Raw genomic sequence first — 21,297 nt, forward strand, 5'->3', positions numbered from 1 at the left:
TAATGTTTTAAAAAAAAGAAATGCGTAGAACATCAATATTATATAGTACTATCAATGTTATTATTACAATTATTATTTTTATTTTATTCAACACACGGTGTATAGGTCCATTAATGACATAATTCAATGCAAATCGTTTTTTCTTCAATAAGTAAAAAGGTATTCAATAAGTAAAAAAGGAAGATTGAACGACACGTGTGGCACATTGTCATTTCAAGTATTTACATTTTTAAAACCAATAAAAGTAAAAGAGCATTCAGACAGTAAGTATATATTATGACGTATTATACGCAGTATTATAAATACGTAACAATCAGAGTTCGAATGTCGGCGACGCTCTCTTCCACTTTCAGTGCCGCGCGCCGCGAGAGTAGGGACGCGATAATACGTTTAATCGCTACATTATATTGACAGTTGAATCTGCTTTTCGCGGCGCACAACGTTCGGAGTGAAGAAAAAACGTTATTGAGATAAGACTCTGAATTCTTAAGTTGATAAACAATATACGTTTAGTCTGATTATTTCCACTGAATTCTTTGTTTGCCTAACAAAATTTTTTTGTGAAGTATGACGATTCCTAACGGCTTATCTATGAATGCTGCTGGAAATTATGAAGAGACGTCAAACAATTCAAGCGAATATAGATACATGATGATGTTCAAGAGCATAGTCGATCAAGAGCTACTTCCAAATGACTTCGATGTTTGGACTATAGAGGAGCAATGTACATGGATAAACAAGAACATCCCGACGTTTTTTCCGAATGTACCAAAGTCGGTGTTGCATTTAATGCCAGGTTTCTGTCGACTAGCAAATTGCAAACGGTCACTCGTGGAAACACCTGAATGGTTGGATATGGATAAGTACCGCAAAGGGCAGAAATTTGTGCGTGAAAATTATTTCTCAATTATGATTGGCACAGTATTGGGCACTTTATTGCTATATACCTTTGAGGAGGATTTAAAACCACTGATAATAACAAAGGGCAGTATTACGCCGTATTTAGCATTTAAAAGGTACTTTTTTATCTAATACTGTAATCCAATGATATTTCGACACTTAAATTTGTACAGAAAACGAGATTGCTCGATCCGCAAAATCAACATATGTCAATACTGTTTTCTCAGAAAGAATTTTTAACAACAAGACTAAAAGCATTCTTAACATAATCTTACTGCAACTTTTTGCAATATAAAGATAAAGCAATATTAAAAGCTATAATTCCTATTCTCTTTCATCGAATTTAATAAGATTGATTTATTATTTTGAGACAAGGGTAACACATTTAAATTTCAACTTTTGCATTCTTACATTTAGTATAAAAATGTGCTCAATATTATAACGCACAATGATTAATCACAGTTCGAGACCTCAACCATAGAAAATTGTGCGAACAAACACTCTCTTATAAGAAAGATTTGCATAAGATTCATTGCAATTAACGCGGAAAGCTCATAATCAATTTTTGCTTACACGTGTAAAGTGTTCTTGACTGTAGGGCGAAGTATTTTTTATACAAAACGAGTTGTCTTGTAAGCTTTTGTGATGTTTTATTTAGAAAAAAATTTCTTCAAATTTTATTAAAACAAATGTATTCTTAAATCAAGAATATTATGAGATTTGCCATGAATTTTTATTGTCTAATACATACCTATTTTAGCAAATTAATGGGACAGCACCGAGATTACTTTATTATAAATTTAAGAATTTTTTCGTTTAAGAATAAAATACTTTTTCTCTCAATAATAATTATGATTGTCTCTATACCCCCAAAAAAGTATTCTAATGATAAAGTGAAATTTCTTGTAATCCCATATTCTAAGTAAAAATTTTTACAGAAAGGTTTTTCTCTTGTAATATTAAGAGGACTATATTTACTTTAAGCGGATTGCCTTCTTTCTCTTACATGAAATACGAGCAACATGAACAACAGTATCGCTGCGTTTTTCTGTGTATCATCAAGGTTACACTGAGCACTTTGATACACGTACTACCCAATCAAAAAATATTATTTTTTAAATAATTTTTAAATATTTAAAAACGTTATAATGAATAATAAATATTTAAAAAAACATTTAAAAGATCTTGTCTGCTGATTGGGTAACAAGGAAAGGTCTCGAGATGTCTCCTTTTGTTTTCGACGAGCCTTTAATATGTTGTAGATGAAAATAAGGGATACGTACCCAGATAACAAAATGCGCGCATAGTGAGTTCACGGAGCGCGCATACCGTGCGAATTATTCGCACGGTGTCAGCTCACAGTATCCGACAGATGCGTCATCATATGAGAATCATATCAGTCGCACGCGTGCGGTACTCATGCATGCGAGCAATATGAACCTCAAATGCGTTCTCCAAATGAGACTCATATTGCTAGCATGCATGCATACAGCACTCAAAAATTCTAATCATTGCCCATTTTTTTCACGTCCCAATCAGCACACATTATTTAAAAAATGTTTTTAAAAACGTTAAAATTAATGGATTCATGCCCCTTTCTACATTAAACAAAATTTTTTTTAATATTGAGGTTTTTTTAAGAGTTTTTTTTCTGAAATTTCTACGCGATCACCCATCCAAGTTGCGACCCCGGTGAATGTTGCTTGATCTCTGTGATCACTGCGAATTGATCCCTCGTGATCACCTGTAAACACTTTATGCTAATACATGTACATCACTGATAAATCAAGTCAATATACAATATGTTATCGAAAAGACGAAATATATATAATTAAAGTATATTATTTATATAAATATATGTAATTAAGTTAATTTTTTACTGATTTTTATAGATGTTATTGAGACATTTTTTAAACGAATTTTAAAATCAATAATAATTAAAAAATAAGTAGCTTAAATGTTAAATAAATAATAAATAAATAAAATTTTATAGAGATGAAAAATAAATAAAATAATATTAAATAAACATTTAAAAATGCTTAGTGAAACCATTTTTTTAATTAAATAATTCATTAAAAATAAATAGTAAAACAATATTAAATAAACATTTAAAAAACATATTTAAAAAAAAAATATTAAATTAATATTTAATAAATGTTAAATTAATGTTTTTGAAATTGTTTCAAATGAAAAATTAATGTAAAATAAATATTAAATTAATGTTAAATAAATGTTGAATTAATGTTTTTAAAAAATGTTTTTTTAAATAAAAAATTAATGTGAAATAAACGTGAAATAAACGTTACATAAACATTGAATAAACGTTAAATAAGTATTAAATGAATATTTTCTCTAAATCATTATTTTGAATATTTAATTATTGTTAAATAAATATTTAATAAATGTTTAATAAATATTTTTGTTATAATAAATTGTACAATGAAAAATTAATATTAAATAAATATTAAAAACAATTTTTTAAATATTGTGTGCTGATTGGGGTACTTTTAATTATATTATATATCAATGTTTTTATTTTTTTATGATTTATAATTAAAGATTAATAATATTATTATTTACAATATTTTTTGTAAATTTGTTAATTTAATATAATATACGGGAGGGTCTTGTTTGATTACATTGCGATTGACCACAGCCCCCATCACACCGTGAGGACAGCGTGATACGTTCTTGTGCGCTCGGCGGAATTATCACGTTACCCTCACACCGTGAAATGTTCCCATCACGCGTGATTGCACCATGCGACCTTTTACGCGTACACGTGTGCGCCCATTACATTGTGAGGACACTGTGATGCACTTTTGCACGCACAGCGTGATTATCACGTCGTGAAAATAACGTGAACTCACGAATTGTTATCTGGGTACTTTTTTATATGTGCCCGTTTTCATTTTTAGGGGGTGAAACACACCTTTGAAGAAAGTTGGTTTTTTTCTTTTAAAGTATATATCGTCGAAACTATGTATAAGAGATCGAGAAAAATATTCTAATTGAAAGTAAATGGCTTGAAGAGTACTTTATAACAATGCCAAAAATTTTTTTTTCATTTTTTTTTTTATACTTTTCCTTACCACTTACCTATTTTTTTCAAAATTTTTACTTCTTTTTATAAGCAATCTAAAGTTTATTTTATTACGAATTCATTGGTATATAATAAAATTATGTTACAACATTTTCATTTTCTAAAAATGTATCTTATTTTGATCTGTACTACAACGTATTAAACGCTCGTTAAAATCAAAGAGGGATACTTGCGTAGTACACAGACGGATGCGCATACCATGTGTTATGGTATAGTTTTTAATTATTTTTAGGAAATGCAAATGTCGCACTATAACTTTGTCATATACCCTTGAATTCGTGATAAAATAAACTTTATTTTGCTTCTAAATAAAAAAATAAAGAAATAAAAATTTTGAAAAAAATAGGTAAATGGTAAAGAAAAGTATAAAAAAATTTTTTAAATACTTTATTTTATCACTGTTATAAAGTATTCTTCAAACCATTTAACTTTCAATTAGAAAATTTTTCTTTATTTCTTATACTTCAACGAAATAGGTTTAAAAAAAAAACCGATTTTCTTCAAAGGGGTGTTTTATTCCCTAGTGTAAACGGACACTTATAAAAAAATACGTGTCCCTTATTTTTATCTATACTACAACGTATTAAAGGCTCGTCGATAACGGAGGGTGACACCTTTCCTTGTAAATATTGATCAGTACCAAATCGCTTAAAATCTTTCTTTATATCGATTGGTGATTTGATATACTAATATAGTACTTAGTGCATGTATCACAGTACTCATTGTAAATTAGATATATGAGTGTACGAGAAGATAGGCGCTCTAACCTCTTTATGAATGAGTAGATCAAAAGAGAGAAAAGAAAGATAATTGCAATTCAAATGATGTTATTTCTTTATTTGAATTGATATTAAGTTGCAATTAATATTATGAACAGTTGTAATTAATATTAAGAACAATAAGATTTGCAACTGCAGATGCAAGATGAAATTATTTTACCTCTGAAAATATTGTACTTAGACTATTTTCTTCTTAGTTTTAAAGTAATTTCTTGGTGGCCATAGAATAAAATCCTCTAACATTTTGAAGGATTCGGCTAATACAAAGATTTCCTTTGGTATATCAATCTTATTTTATGATACATAGAATTATAGTAATCCACATCAACCTTATTTTATGATACATAGAAAAGTAATAGCATTGAAATCATTTCTGTATGGTTTTTACAATGTACTACCTGTATATAGTTATCCTTACAATGAAAATGTACTAGAAATATAATAAGCTTCTGTATAGATACTAAGTATAGCAAAAAAAATGGTTTTGTTAAAATATTTAAAAATTTAGCTGGATACAGATAAATAAAATTTTGTTAGGCCATCAAAATATCATTGTTAAACTCTCAAGTTAATTACTCAAATGTCAAAATTGTTTATAGCACATTGATCATCGTATTTCAATATCCATCATAATCAGAGACTTTGACCGGACCGTAACTAAAACCGATAACAGGATCATAACCGTTATTTTACAGCAAATTTGGTTGGACGCACTAGTGCGAACTGGTGCACATTAAAACCGCTGTACATGAATCAACAAAAGATATGTATTTAATATAAATGCATAAACAGATTAAATTGTGAAATTTTTAATCGATATTTTACTATGTTATTTAGTAAAATATATATTTTATTATTCAAAGTATTTATATTTTATTTTTAAATAAAATTAGATTAGTGTACAGCGGGTTTAATATGCACCAGTGAACACTAATGCAGTCCAACCAAATTTGCTATTAGTCAGATCAAAACCGAAACTGAAATATTGTGCAGGCTAATCGACCGTAACCGTAACCTGACTGAAAATATTTTTCCGATTTTTTCGGTCAGATTTTTGGTCAGTTATTTTAAAATGCTATTAAAGATCATACTGAAAATTAGGTAAAATGGAGAAAAAGCGCGTGCTATGTAGACTTCTTTGGCTACAAGATAAGAATAAGAGAAAAAGATACCTGGCATCTATATTTCATATCTTTTTTTAATACTTTTTGTAACGCTCCATAGATATGCAGTTGATTTTAAACATTAATTTTTCCTTCAATTTGTGACCATAAAGTGAATACAAAGAATAAGATTTTTGTAATGTTAAAACTGAATTATTAAAGCTAAAATTATATTTCAATTTTTCCAGCTCTTTTAGAGCATCGAAAAAATTTGACAATTTTAATCAAACTTTTAAGACCGTAGATATTTATTTCTAGATTCTCAATAAATAGCACTATTATAGGGTGTCTACGGAGGATTATTTATTTATTTCTCTGCTTTTATTATCATAATTTGATTAAGATTAATATGTTATTTTATTAAAAAAAACTATCATTAATACCAGTAAAAAAACGATCATTAACGCTGTTAATTGCTAAGAATATTGAAGTAAAAAAAAAACAAAGAAAAACGAGATTTTGAAAAACCCGGAACCTCCAATAATTTTTAAATATTTTTATAGTAAACAAGTTTACAATAAACATGAATTTTTTATAATGTAATATTTATATTTGTATTACTTTTTTACATTATCATTTTTATACGTTATTGAATTTTACAATAGATAATTGTACATCTGCAACCATAACCAAAAAAGATCGAAATCCAAACGGTAACCGAAACCGTTATCAGTAACAAGACCGAAACCAAAACTGAAACCGAAAATTGAATATAATCTTGGACCGTAACCGTAACTGGACCATCAACATAATTATGATCAGGGACCCTGTCCAAAATTTTATTTTGGACAGGGTCCCTGATCATAATTATGTTGATGGTCCAATAAAATTATTTTTAGATCTGTATCCACTTAAATGTTTAAAGCAAATCATTCTTTTCGTGTACTGTTTTGAAAAAATACTATTGGAAACGCCACTACTCGTAAAAAAAAACTATTGTAACTTATAATGTACGATATTGGATTCAATTGATTTTCTATTATATTCCAATAACTTTTGGATATAATAGCATTTTACTGATAAGGATACAGTATATAATATTTTTATAATACTTTTGTATAATAATTTGAATACATTTCTTTTATATACGTCTTTACACTATTAAAAATTGGAGTCACACAATAAACGATTTTTTAATTGATTAGCTGGCACGCAATGTTTGTTGTGATGCGAGCATACGTTATAAATATATAAGTTTATGTAGTACGTCAACACGCATGATTTCAATGTTTATTATCCAATGCATCATCCAAAACTTACACCAACGATGAATAACTTACAAGGGAATCCAGCAAACATCAAATGTAACATAAAACGCTTTTAAATATAACGCTACATAAATATAACACGTGTATATGTTATATAACATTGCATCTATGTTATATTTAGTGTTTACTGGAAATCTCGCAATAAAATTCAGATTTTAATGAAACTTGGCATAAATGTAGAGGAAGTAAAACATGAAGTTAGAAATTTTTAGTTGCGACTGGAAAACGGTTTGAAGGAATGAAATCACCTCTCACAAATAAAAAGACTTTTATCTTTTTCCAATATATTTAGTAAACTAAACAAAATATTAAAAAATGTTTTATACCAAATGTTTACAGTAGAAATATTTTTATTTAACTACTCTATACATTTTTTCCAAAAAATATTTTTTTAAATAAACTTTTATATATCTAATATAATACAATAAAATAAAAGGTAATTTTATTTTTCATAACTAGTTTGCATTAAATTTTAATAATATTACAGTGAAAATAAAGCAGGAAGCTACAGAAATATTAACTCTAGATTTTATGTATACATGTATGGACGTAACTAATATTAATTTTACGTAAGTTTGTATTTTACCTTCTACGTGAGAACTACGCAGTAGGAATAGTCACGTTGCTTTCAACACATTCTGATATTACGTGTTTTATATGAATGTGCATATATTGATTAGTATGTAATATACGCAGTAGATTATTAATAGATTTACAATAACATAGTAAGAAAAGATCAAATAGCAAGCAGTAAGCAAACAACCGATGTCATTTGTATATGATTGATAGTTTAGTGAATTACAGAACGTTTCTTTCATGTAGCTTATTACGTTCTATTTTTAATTTATGATTAATTTCTTTACTTTGTTTATACCTTTAAAGATGTTTTCATGGACCATATATTATTCTATCACATCTAATCAATTTTATGTTAATTATATTATTTAAGCAATGTAGAGGTAAAGTTTTTAAATTTTAAAGTTGTTTTCGAGTTGTTAAGTTTTAGCTGAGAGAAAGAGAAAATGGTTTAAGTGAAACGTCTTGCGATTCAATATCAGTCATATATAAATAACATTGGTTGACTGCTTTGTACTTGACCTTTTCTTATTATGTTATTGTTTTTGCTAGGTTCGAACTAGATATTAACATTGTTTTTAATTATTAATAGATTAGTTTATATAAATAATTCATGAGACAAGAAGGCCTATTAATCACAGCGGTTCTTGATGTCCAAAATAATAATAATTTCTAATTTTTACAATTTTTACAACTTCCAACTTAAACTGCACGCCGCATATTTGTCGGACTTGAAACACAGTCATAAAGCCAAAATAGTAACCTAGCACACACCAAATGTAACATAAATGTAAACACTATATAGCATGTCCGGAAAATCGCGACGAATATTTCGGGACGTGATTTGAGACCCTAAAAGTAAGAAAAAAAGCTATATAAACATAAGTTCGAAAATAAGTCGTTTTCCAGTTATAGCCACTTTTTTGTTAAAAATAATTATATTTTATAGTACGCCCGGCATCTTTTCTTAAATTTTTTTATTAAATTTCTAATTTTTTAATTTTTATTTCTAATTTTTTAATTTTTAAATTTTATTATTTTTTTAATTAATAATTTTTATTTTTTCATTTTTTTTTAATTTTTGATATTTGTAAATACATTATTTTTTTACACATTGTTTTTGATACATTATTTTTAAATCAAATTAAATAAGGTGTTCAAAATGACCACCTTCAGCATGAATGCAAGCCCTTATTTTCCTCTCAAAACAAACTTTGTGAAAAACATTTGAATCCGTCCTTATTTCTTGGAATCCACAAATTATTTTTTGTCTTAAATCAGCAATACTATTGGGCGCATGTTTGTAAACAATTGCTGAAACTCGAACCCTTATTTAATTCGATTTAAAAATAATGTATTAAACATAATGTGTTAAAAAATAATGTAATTATAAATATTTAAAAAATTAAAAAAAGAATAAAAAATAAAAATTATTAATTAAAAAAAATAATAAAATTCGAAAATTAACAAAATAAAAAATAAAAATTAAATAATTAGGAATTTAATAAAAAAATTTAAGAAGGAATGTCATGCGGACTATAAAATACAATTTTTTTTTAACATAGAAGTTTCTATAATTCGGAAACAACTTATTTCTGGACTTATTTCCTTCTTTTGGGATTCCAAATCACGTCTCGAAATATTTGTCGCGATTTTCAAGACAACCTGCATAACATATACGAAGTGTGGCAGAAGAGTAATGAGACTGTCATCATTGAGAGCAATCTGCAACAGTGCGGATTTTTTGTTTTCCACACCTCAAGGTCAGTCCTTGATGCGCAGTAAAACTTTCAACTTTGTCCGGTAACTACGCGACCGTATCGAGCGTGATAAGTAAAGTTGTGTTTTTGTAGTGCGTTATGAAAAATAGAACAGCGAAATTGGGAGCAACAATGAATCCATAAGTTTGACTTACGAAAAGTTGCAATGAGCTTATGGGGAACATTCCTTATCAAGAGTAACAAGCTTAACACAAAATTTGATGGCACACCGTTGCTCCAAATTTTGCTGTTCCATTTTTTGTAACGCACTTCAAAAACACAACTGTACTTATCACGCTCAATACGGTTGCATAATTACCAAACAAAGTGGAAACTTTTTCTGCGCGCCAAGTACGGACTGACTTTAAAGCATGGCGAAAACGAAGTCCGCATTATTGCCAGATCGCAGTGATGTTAGTCGCTTTTCTGCGACATTTCGTATATAACACATGTATATGTATATTATATAACATTACGTTTATGTTATATTCAGTGAAATGTGAACGAGACATGCCGATATAACGTATTACTGTTTGTAAATAATTCATATGTTGCGCGTATTTTTAGTATAAAGCAGCACGTGTAATAATTGATTACTGTCCGACAAAAGTAGACTTTTTTTGGCTGCGGCGAGAAAAAGCAGTATTTTTTAGGAAAGTCAAAATCGCTGAATCTAAATCCACCAGCAAAAAATGCCCATCACATCAGGTTTTTGAGAAAAATTAGGGAGAAAGATTGTTAAAAATTGTTATACACATAAGAAATAAATTCTTAAAGAAATGCAAATATGCATCCAAGAATATTTTAAAATAGCGCTTAAAACAGCGCCGAGAATAAATAAACTCTGATAAAGATTAAATTATTCTTAAAACAAAGTGAAAAGACCCTAACAGCACAAAACGTCCTCAGGACGATCCTGAATCCATCCTGAATGTCCAGAGACATAAATGGGATCGGTTTAGGACGTTTCAAAAATTAAGTACGTTACAACATTCTATGGGCGTCCTTAGGATGTCTCTAGGAGGTTTGCCGTATGGATTATAAACACTTCAAACACGTATGTAACCTATAGGTCTGATAATCTCTATGATTTTTTCATCTGCGGGATTATTCCGTTTAGCTATAAATGCTTACGTTTCACCCCAAAAAAGTATTCTATTTATAAAGTGAAATTTCCTGCACTCCTATACTCGTATTCTAAGCGACAACCTTTATAGAAAGAGTAGTCTTCTTCCAAAAATGTGAACTGTTCATGAAAAATGTATTAGATAATATTCTAATATCATCTAATACATACTATAAGTTTTTCTCTTGTATTAAAAGAACTGTATTTATTTCAAATGGATATGCGATCTTGCATGCGTTACGAAAAACAATGTGTGTCGCTGCGTGGCACTACCGTGGCTGCCGCGTAAAAAGACGCATTAATCTATAAACTCTGTGTGAAAAGATCATAGAAGGGTAAAGAAAGAATAATCAAAGGGTTGAGTGAAAGTGTTCGCGCGGTCAAGACGCAAGTTTTTCCTGTTCAAATCAGCTTTACTTCAAATATAACTTTTTATTAACGATATCACAAGTGTATGATTAGCTCAGTGTTAGCATATTGATTATTGTTCCAAAGATCTTAGGTTCGAATTCCGCCGGCGCCAATGCGTTTTCAAAATTTGTAAAATAATGCAAAAATGCAATTAGTGAAATAGAATCTTATATATGTGAAACAGTGAATACAGATATAAAGTTATAAGAATAATAAAATCTGTTTGAAAAAGTTTATTTTGTTCTTCCAAACATCATGTGTTTGGATCTCCACGTTAACCTGCCTATGAAAACTGTATATTAGAATATATCCAATAGCAATAACAATATTCTATAATTTGTATGCAAGAGCAAATTGATAGTGAAAACAAAATAAATTTACTCTAACTGTAAAAATATTGTGTTTACAAGGGGAAGATGAGGTGAGTCACTCTAGGATTTCTATCCCAATTTTTTTAGTTATTTTGGAGACGAAAAAAAAGTTTACGTCGTCCGGCGTTTGATCGAATAGGCCTTTGTTTCGAAATAATAAATTTGTGAAAATTGGCCATACCGCGGTGCGACATATAAGTTTTTCCCGTATCAGTTCGCCCAACCAGTGCAGTCGGCTCCGTGCGTTAGGTCCTTGCTTCACAATCGTAAGATTCGGGTTTGCTCCCTGTGTTGTGCAATTTTTTTTTCTTTTTTTTAAGTGTATTTATCTTGATATTGATATAGTATGCAAATTTCTAAAATAAAAATTTAATTTAATATCACTTTCTAAATATTAATTTAAATTTAATTTGAAGGGAATTTGAATTCAAGTAATAATATTTAAAATAATAAATATATAATAATAATAATATATAAACTATTTGAAATAGATAACATATAAAGGCAACGTATCTAAATTTTCAAATTGTTTAAATTTAACACTGGTAAAAGAAACGGATACAAAATGGTAAATAAACAAGAGGTTTTTAATCCCCTTGCAGGTATGTAGTCGGTTATAAAGGCGAAATTCTTTCACGTTTTGTCCTTCTGCGCAACAACCTCTGCGTAACTCTACGCTTGCATGTAACTGCACCTTCAGATAGGGCAACAATGAAAACTTTTAAAAAGTTACAGTTTGAAATAATAAATTTGTAAAAATTGGCCATAACGCTTTCCCGGTAACTGTTCTCCCAACCAGTGCAGTCGACTCTATGCGTTAGGTGCTTGCTTCACAATCGTAAGATCCGGTTCCGCTCGCGTAACTCTACGCTTGCATGTAACTGCACCTTCAGGTAGGGCAACAATGAAAACTTTTAAAAAGTTACAGTTATAGTTAAGTGGTGGGAGGAGACCTTATTGGCATCTACCTTAGCCACCTTGCAAACAGCCGCAGCTACATGAGCAGATATTTCTCGATCAAAAAAGTTTTCAATGTGAAAAGTTGTAACAATAACAGAAAAAGAAAATATTTTAAATAAAATAAAATTTTCTATTTTAGAAATTTACATACTATATCAATTTCATCAAGATAAATAAATACACTTATTAAAAAAATAAAAAAAAAATATTGCACACATCCGCGAGCGGAACCGATCATACGATTGTGAAGCAAGCACCTAACGCATAGGGTGCTTGGGGGGATTCCTCGTAAAGTCACATAGAAGAATAAAATCCTCTAAGATTTAGCGGATTCAGCTAATAAAAGATTATTTCTTTTGTTCTGGACAGCATATATTTAATATCCTATGTACGTCTTTAGGACATTCCTATGAGGTTTATCGTGCGGATTATAAACACGTCAAACACGTACAGTACCGGCCAAAATTATATCACCTTTCGATTTTTGGAGTATAACTTTTATTGTAAATTTTCTAATAAATTCTTGATGAAAGGTACACCTCGCGTATATAAAGTATAATGAGATTTGACAACATACACTATGATCTTAAAATTTTTTATTAATTTTTTTACAGTTGCACTTTTGTACTTTATTTGTTTTTCGTGTCGCAATCATTGTTTTTACCACCATAACCTAGTTTTAGCAGTTAAATTACTATTACATTATTTATACTTGTTATGACTCAAAATTAATTATGATTCAAATTTTACATATTTTGGAAATTTTAAATAAAAATAATTTGCCACATGTTGATGTTTTTATTATTTAATAAAAAGTTATTATTTACATAAATTATACTTATCATTAAAATATATTATGATTTAAGAGAAATTCGTACCTTATAAAACAAACTATGCTTAAAAATAATCGAAAACTGATATAATTTTGACCAGTACTGTAATCTATGATTTTGATAACCTCCTATTTTTTCATCTACGAGATTATTCCGCTTAGTTATAAATGCTTATATTTCTGGACAGCATATATTAACTATTTAAAACTTATGCTTGTGCTTTTTTAATTTCGAAATTCAAGATTTCTATTTTAAACACAGTATTATTGAGAAACGTATATATTATTGATAGAAAAAATAAGTCCCTGGATGAAAAAACCTCGATTTACATCCAAATCAGCAACACTATTTGTATATGTTTTAAAAATAGTTTTTTAATAAAAATTTTTTCATATTTAATTTAATTTTTGTATTATATTAATAAATTTCTAGTTGCATTCTTATTTAAACAAATAAAAAAGAGGTCATTTCAGCTCGGCATTTGTAAAAAACAGTAAAAAAATTATAATTTTATATATATTTATATAAATAATGTACTTTAATAATACATGTTTAATCTTTTCAGTTATATACACGTATTCACTTCTCATTTCACTCATGTTACTTGTGGGTAGCAAATCCGCTTGTGTGTACAAGCAATCGGCGTTTCTGTCGTTGTGACAAAATCAGCCATATCCCAGCAAACATCACGTTACATGTAACGTAAATGTTAGTTATAATTTCCCACTTAACAATGTAACTGCTATATAACACACTCGTTATATAACAGTTACATCCCAATAAACATTTTGGTCCTTATGTTACAGAAATGTCATGTTAACGCACAAATAACGTAAAATTGATTGCTACGTTATCTGTACGTTGCAATAACGTTACAAAAAATCATTTTGCTGAAACATTCTAGAAAAGAGACATTAGCTGTTGCCGAGATGTTAGCAGAAATGACATTTCTGCAACATTATGACTAAAATTAGTGGGATTGTTGAGTGGAAAATTACAACCAGGGCTGGTAAAATTTTGCCAAACTTTAAAGCTAAGAAATGAGCGAGTAACTGCCTGATTATATCTTATTTTTATTTCGTTTGAATATTGCTGTAATTGTTTATCGCTTAATAAATTTTTCTAAATTATAAATGCCTCGGATAAATTTATTTGATCACTTTGCAATTTATTCAAAGCATTTCCTATTATTTTTAACTGTTTTTGCAGGTCTAGTGAATTGGAATATATGTTAATATTAAAAATTTTATTTTTAATTTGTTTATAATCAGCATTACTTTCAAATAAAGACTCATTTTCTGCAACTATATCTCAATATATATGATAATTATTTATAATAAGTATCAACACAATCAATTTGTGAGTTCCATCTAGTATCATTTGGCAGTTAGGGCATTTTAAAATTTATTGTTTCTTTTAAAAATCCATGAGGCTGATGATGATTACGAAAAAACTTTTGAATATCTACAATATGTTTTAATACTGTTTTGGATGTAAGTTCTTTTTTTAATAAATTTAAATAATGGGCAGAGCACCCATAAGTTATAATATTTAAATATATTTCATGTAAAGATTTTCTCATTTTAACCATTTTATGTTCATTGTCAGTATAAATAGCAAATACTTTTTTACCGAATTTCTCTTCACATGTTTTTATTGAATTGACAACAACTTCCAAACAATACTCTGCGGTCTTTTTTTCTGTTTTACAATCAATGGTATTTAATAAATAAGAATGTTTGCCTGTGTCGAAAGAAGTGGCAATTATTGGATCATTTTTCACGCTCGACCATCCATCCTGCAGAAGTGTAATAGACCTACCTTCCTGCATCAATTCAAATGTCATCATAAGGTCAATTTTTTCTACACGATGTCTAGCTAAAATCCTGATAATTTCTTTCTATTGGGCGGATTATATCCTGGACGAAAAAGATTCAAAAATCGCAAGAAAGATAGATGTTCTACTTTTGCCAGATTTGAAGCATAAAAAAACTCAGCTAAAGCTTCATCAAATTGATTCTTTTGTTGTTTTGTGGTTGGAATTATAAAATCATACAATGTTCCTTTTCGTTTTACTTTTTTAGGGAAAACTGTCATTGGCTCCTAAGAAATTTTAAAAACACGTAATGTATAATAACAAAAAATATATATAATATTTAATATAACATTTATTTACTATTTTTAACTGTATTAAAAGAACTAATTTCTAATAATTCTGTTTCATTTATTTTTGTTGATGTTGCTACAGATGTTGAATGACTTGAGTTTGAGTCAGTGTCTGAATTAGAATCATTTTTGTTAAACTTGATGCATTTCTTAAATGTGTTCTGATTCTTTCAATTTTTAGACTAAGAATCACAATATTTACATTTTGTTATTGTTTTCTCGTTATTTTTTTCAATTAATACATGCATCCATTCTAAAGACATTTTCCTTCCTTTTTGTGTCTCCACTAATTCCACTATAACTTGCCATCTTGTTGATGATTAATTTTCTACTATAATAAGAAGTTATATGTATAGAGAGAGTTTTATTTGCTATTATAAGTATTAAGATTATCTTGTGCATATACAGCACATAAGTCGAGTCGTGTAATGTTTATAGGTTATGTCAACGCAACCGTTCATAAACTAACGTCACACAAGGTCGCGTTGATATAACCTATAAAAGCCATTGTGCTGCTAATCTAAATTAAAAAACTAACAATACTTAATATATTAGGTGTAGTAAAAAGAAATCTATTATTTTTCCAATAGATGGATTTAGTAATCTGTATCTCGCGTTGTATAAGTGCGACCGGGTTACGCTAATGGCGTTAAAAAGATAAGATTTCGTACTAAAAAAACTTCTAGCAGATAGTTTTGTGATTGCTTGACTTAGTCTTGTTTGAGCGCGCTTCAAAGAATAATGGATTTCTTTTCACTACACTTAATAGTTACGAATTTTATGAAAAACGGATTTAACTGGGCAAAACTAAATAAAACCGGTTATAACCGAGTGAGTTGAGTTTAACGTGAAAAACCCGGGTTTTTGCCAGCCCTGATTACAACTAACATTTCCGTTACATGTAACGTTATGTTTGGTGAGTTGTTAATTAGAATATAGAATTAGGCAGGACAAGCTGAACATTTCACTTACTTTTAAAAGTTTGAATCACATTTAAAATCATGCCCTATGAATATAACATTTCACGTACGAAACTATCCTAACTTCACCTCTATCAAGTTAGCACCCCCACCACAGAAAATGTGAACAAGATATATATCAAAATTAAGTGCTAATTAGGTGCTAATTAGGTGCTCCATTCCTGATTTTAGTGCTCAAACAGTTTAGCAGAAATTCACATTTGAAAGTGGCGGTGCTAGATTGACGTCAAGATAGCACCGCCAATACAAAACGCGAATTAAAAAAAAAAAGAAATATCATAAAATTAAGTGCTATTTAAGTGCTTTTAGGAGCAACAAACAGAATTGAAATATTTATTATATTTTAGGGGATACAAGTCAAAAAAGCAATTATATATAGTATACGAACAAGAGTAAAGTACTTTTTTATGATGTGATAGAGGATCGGTTCCGGTGTTAAACTGTTTCCTGATTTTGGTACTCTCAAGATATGCGATATCTGATTTTGGTGCTCATCCCTCGTCGTCGAAAAACCACCCCTAACTTGCCGCGCGTTCAAACCATCAAGAGTAAAGTACCTCCTAAAATCGAGACAGAGGATCGGTTTCGGTGTTAAACTGTTTCTTAATTTTGGTGCTCTCGAAATATGCGATATCTGATTTTGGTGCTCATCCCTCGTCGTCGAAAAACCACCCCTAACTTGCCGCGCGTTCAAACCATCAAGAGTAAAGTATCTCCTAAAATCGAGACAGAGGATCGGTTTCGGTGTTAAACTGTTTCTTAACTTTGGTGCTCTCGAGATATGCGATATCTGATTTTGGTGCTCATCCCTCGTCGTCGAAAAACCACCCCTAACTTGCCGAGTAATGTAACAAGAGCTAGTTAAATGGAAACGAAAGTATTTGACCGATAATGTATAATACAAATTGAATAAAAATCGCCTTATACGGTCGTCGCTAGATCTTCGTGCTATGTTTGTTTTTGTGATTTTATATATCCATTCAAATTTAACGAAAGTCTGCGCTGATTACTTGTCAGACATAACACAGCTCTAAGTCAAATAAGAATAAGTAATATCACGTTTTATTAAATTAATTTTACTTATTAATTATTGATGCTTGCTTGCATCTAGATCCCTACCCCCCTGAAAAAACTGTAAAGAAATATATAAAATTACACAAAAACAAATATAGCACGAAGATCTAGCGACGACCATATAGGACGATTCTTATTCAATTGGTTAAATTGATTTTACTTAAAAGAACATTTATTGCATATCAAAACATTTTATAAATAAAAATATTTTGTGCATGTATTGTGTAGTAGTACATGTATGTAACAGTCTTTGTGTATGTAATATATTATTTTAGAAAGTATTATGTATATTATATGTGTGTGTGTGTGTGCGTGTGCGTGTGCGTGTGTGTGTGTAATACTTATATAATTTAACATACTTATAATATACAATATACTTATATCATATACATGTATATACATATACATACATATATGCACATATTACATTTTTGTTAATTGTATTATATTGCATACAAAACAATTTGTGGAGAAATAATGTAATTTTCATTTAAAGTTTCTTCGGCATCTTTGCAATCGTCATACTTAATCCATTTATTGTTACTGCGGTAACAAATTGTTGTGTAATGGCCAATTGTCGAATGCCTTGTTTGTTTTTTAAGTCCTGTGTAATTGACAATACCAATCAGATAATATTCTTTCTCGAGAAATGTGAATTTTATTTTTTTGGGGATGTCACGTAATTTAATTTCTGGCACTCCTTCATACGCATATGTTTCTAACATAACATAGGATCCTAAAAAAGATTGGAAAACATTTAAAATTAAACAAGAAATATACACAACCATTTACAACTTCGGAAACATTTGCAATTTTGGTGCATCTTACGAAAAGTTAAGCATTGCCATGGAAAAAAAGAAACAGTAGTAGTTTTCAAAAGTGCACTTCAAAAAGAGGAAAGATAGAGTCGTATATTTTTTTAAATTTTGTTTCTGCGATATTTTGTTTGTAAATTACATAGTGTTAAATAGTGTCACATAAAATTACATAAAATTAAATAGTGTTTTCTTCCAACGATCGTGTATAATGTAGTAATAATGAGAAAATGTACAGCAACTAATAGAATATGATTAAACTATTATTAACAATTAATGTGTCAGTAATCAAATATTTAATATAATTTAGAATAATGATTACCTGAATGTGAAAACATTGTTTCCTCCAAGCTATTGCAGTTTATTCGACAGCAATGTCGAGCTCCTTCAATAATTATTGTATTTTCCAGAGCTTTAAAATCCTGCCGCGTCAACAAGTTAATATCTGCATGCATCAGTGGAAATTCTTTTTTTCTTTCCACGCAACCGTTGCAACATTGAAAATGTTTACTGTTGAAAATGAAAATGTTTCTTATGTTTACTGTTTGAAACATAAGAAAATCAGAAGCTATAATTAATATTTCGAACACTCGAGGTCATTGTCGCATCTCTCATCTCTCTTGTCTCCCTAGATGCTTTATAGCTTCTGATTTTCTTATGTTTCAAACAGTCAGGATCCGCGAATGTCTCGTCTGTTCAGTCGATCTCACGATCCGTAGCGATTCTGAACGAAGCATTCTGAAAGTATTATTTGTGCGAGCATAATTTGAGTTGTGGTGCATATACATATAATTTGTTACAATTTGACATAGAAATTGTTAAAAATGTACAAACGCGGAAGACCTGTCAAAATAGACAGAAACAAAGTAATGGAATTATTAATAAATCATAAAAATGATATCGTATTTGATGGTGACAAAATTAAATCGAAACACGAGAGGATATGGCATACATTATCAGAGGAAATGAATAACAGTATAACATCAACTGCTTTGTATACGTTTGTCGTGTGCAATAAGCATAATGTTCGAAGAGAATTAATGGGCCATTTTCCGTCTACCGATCCGAATGCAAGTAAGACAGAAGATGAAGAAAGTAATACCTCTACAGAAGAATCATACGTGAATACTTCTTTGGCGACGAGCAATGAATCTTACTGGAGCATAATGAAATCATGTGAAGAAACTGTTTTCACAATTAATATACCTAAAAGTGACTTCGAAGCAATGCTCATTCATAAAAAATATCAGAGGAAAGATAAGATAAGTAAAAGAAGAATGACGCGGCATTACACAATTTTACAATCAGGAGTATGGCAGGACATATTTAGTAAGAAAATTTGGGAAGCCACTAAATTGTCATGTGGTTTCAATTTTAAAAATCACAAACTAACCCGTGACGGACAATTAGGATACGCAAATGGAGCTTGTCGTTGTGGTTCTACTATCAATTGCAAAATTGATAACTCTAAAAGTGAATTAAGTACAATAATAAGGTGCAGATTTACTGCTGGTGATGGACGCTGCGGTAAGCGTTATCTTCGCAGACCTAATCGAGAAACCATCGTTGAAAACATGCGCGGAAAATCTGCAATGGCTTATAGAGTACAACTGGCAGAACAATATATGGATATTAACGATGTGACAGAGTCTCCGCACTTATACACTGCTGAAGTGTTACGTAACGCAAAATATGAGATGTTACAAAAAAATTATATTGACAAAGATCCAATAAAAGCTTTGCATATAATGCAATTTGATACGTTAGCAGGAGTAATTCATAGTATTGGGATACATCCGTTTTACGTGCATTATTGGGCAAATTACCAATTAGATGTCTACAGAGCATATGCTGCTTCACAACCTGCTTGTATATTTATCGATGCAACCGGAAGCATTGTGAAGAAAATTCGAAAACCTAATAACTCGAATTCGAAACATATATTCTTATACAATGCTGTTATAAATTGCGATCGAAGCGGACTTTTCCCCGTAACGCAAATGCTAACAGAGAGCCATACGACAAATTCTATTCAATTTTGGCTTATCGAATGGATACGAACAGGTGCACCTCATCCTCGAGAAGTCGTTTGCGATTTTTCCATTGCTCTTTTGACAGCAGCAGTACGTAGCTTTACGGGATATTTAACGCTCGAACATTATGCCGACGCTTGTAAAGATACTCGTGTACCTCAATGCTATATTCGAATCGACGTAGCACACTTCATGAAAACGTATGCAAATTTCTTGAAAGATGAGCGACCTCGAATTAAACAATTTTACTTATTTTTGTTGGGTCAATTAATTTTATGTAGAAATGAAGAAACAGCAAAAATGATTTTGGCATCTATTTTAATAATTGCACGCAGCGAAACGGAGGGAGTATCACTAGAAGATGGTACTATAACAATCTGCGAAGAGTATAAAAAAAAAGTAAAATCTCTTATGTGTTCAACGATCGAAGAAGATTTAGGTGAACCAGTAAAAGAGAGCATGGACATTGTTCCTGAAGAAGAAGAAGAAGATAATATGAATATGAACAAGTGGACAGAATGGGCAAAAGCGATTGAAAGAGATGTCGCAGATAAAATTAATGTTATTGATGGTGATCGCGAAAATGCTCATTATTTACCAAGATTTGCAGAAAAAATCATGACGCATATCAAATTTTTACCAATGTGGTCGTGTGTCTGTCGCGACAAATTTGGTTACGGTCGAGTTCCAGCTAGCAGTGCATCGGTGGAGGGAGATTTTAATATAGTAAAAAATATATTCCTAAAAAATGAGGAAACACCAATGCGAGTCGACGAATTTGTAAAAAAGCATGTCAACTTTTTAAGTGGACGCACTAAACTTGTAAATGCGCAGTCGAAACACACAGAGAACACAATAGAAGAACCACACGAGGAAATAGAAAGAAATGTAATCAAAACATTTAATTAAACACTTTACGGAAAGAACGCTTTTGCTGAATATATAGATCTAAAAATAAATTTTGTTGGATCATAAAAAT

General features: G+C 29.9%; 1 protein-coding gene across 1 annotated transcript in view; it reads left to right on the top strand.

Moving 5' to 3' along the window:
- The first annotated feature begins 362 nt into the window (after positions 1–362).
- The window catches only part of LOC105203281, a 30,026-nt gene continuing 9,091 nt past the window's right edge, over positions 363–21,297 (top strand). The window contains exon 1 of the mRNA XM_039447297.1: positions 363–1,016. Coding sequence (XP_039303231.1) covers positions 568–1,016 — 449 coding nt within the window. The 5' untranslated portion in view covers positions 363–567. The remainder of the gene's footprint in view (positions 1,017–21,297) is intronic.

Source organism: Solenopsis invicta, chromosome 1 (assembly GCF_016802725.1).
Source record: "Solenopsis invicta isolate M01_SB chromosome 1, UNIL_Sinv_3.0, whole genome shotgun sequence".
NCBI classification, from domain to species: Eukaryota; Metazoa; Arthropoda; class Insecta; order Hymenoptera; family Formicidae; genus Solenopsis; species Solenopsis invicta.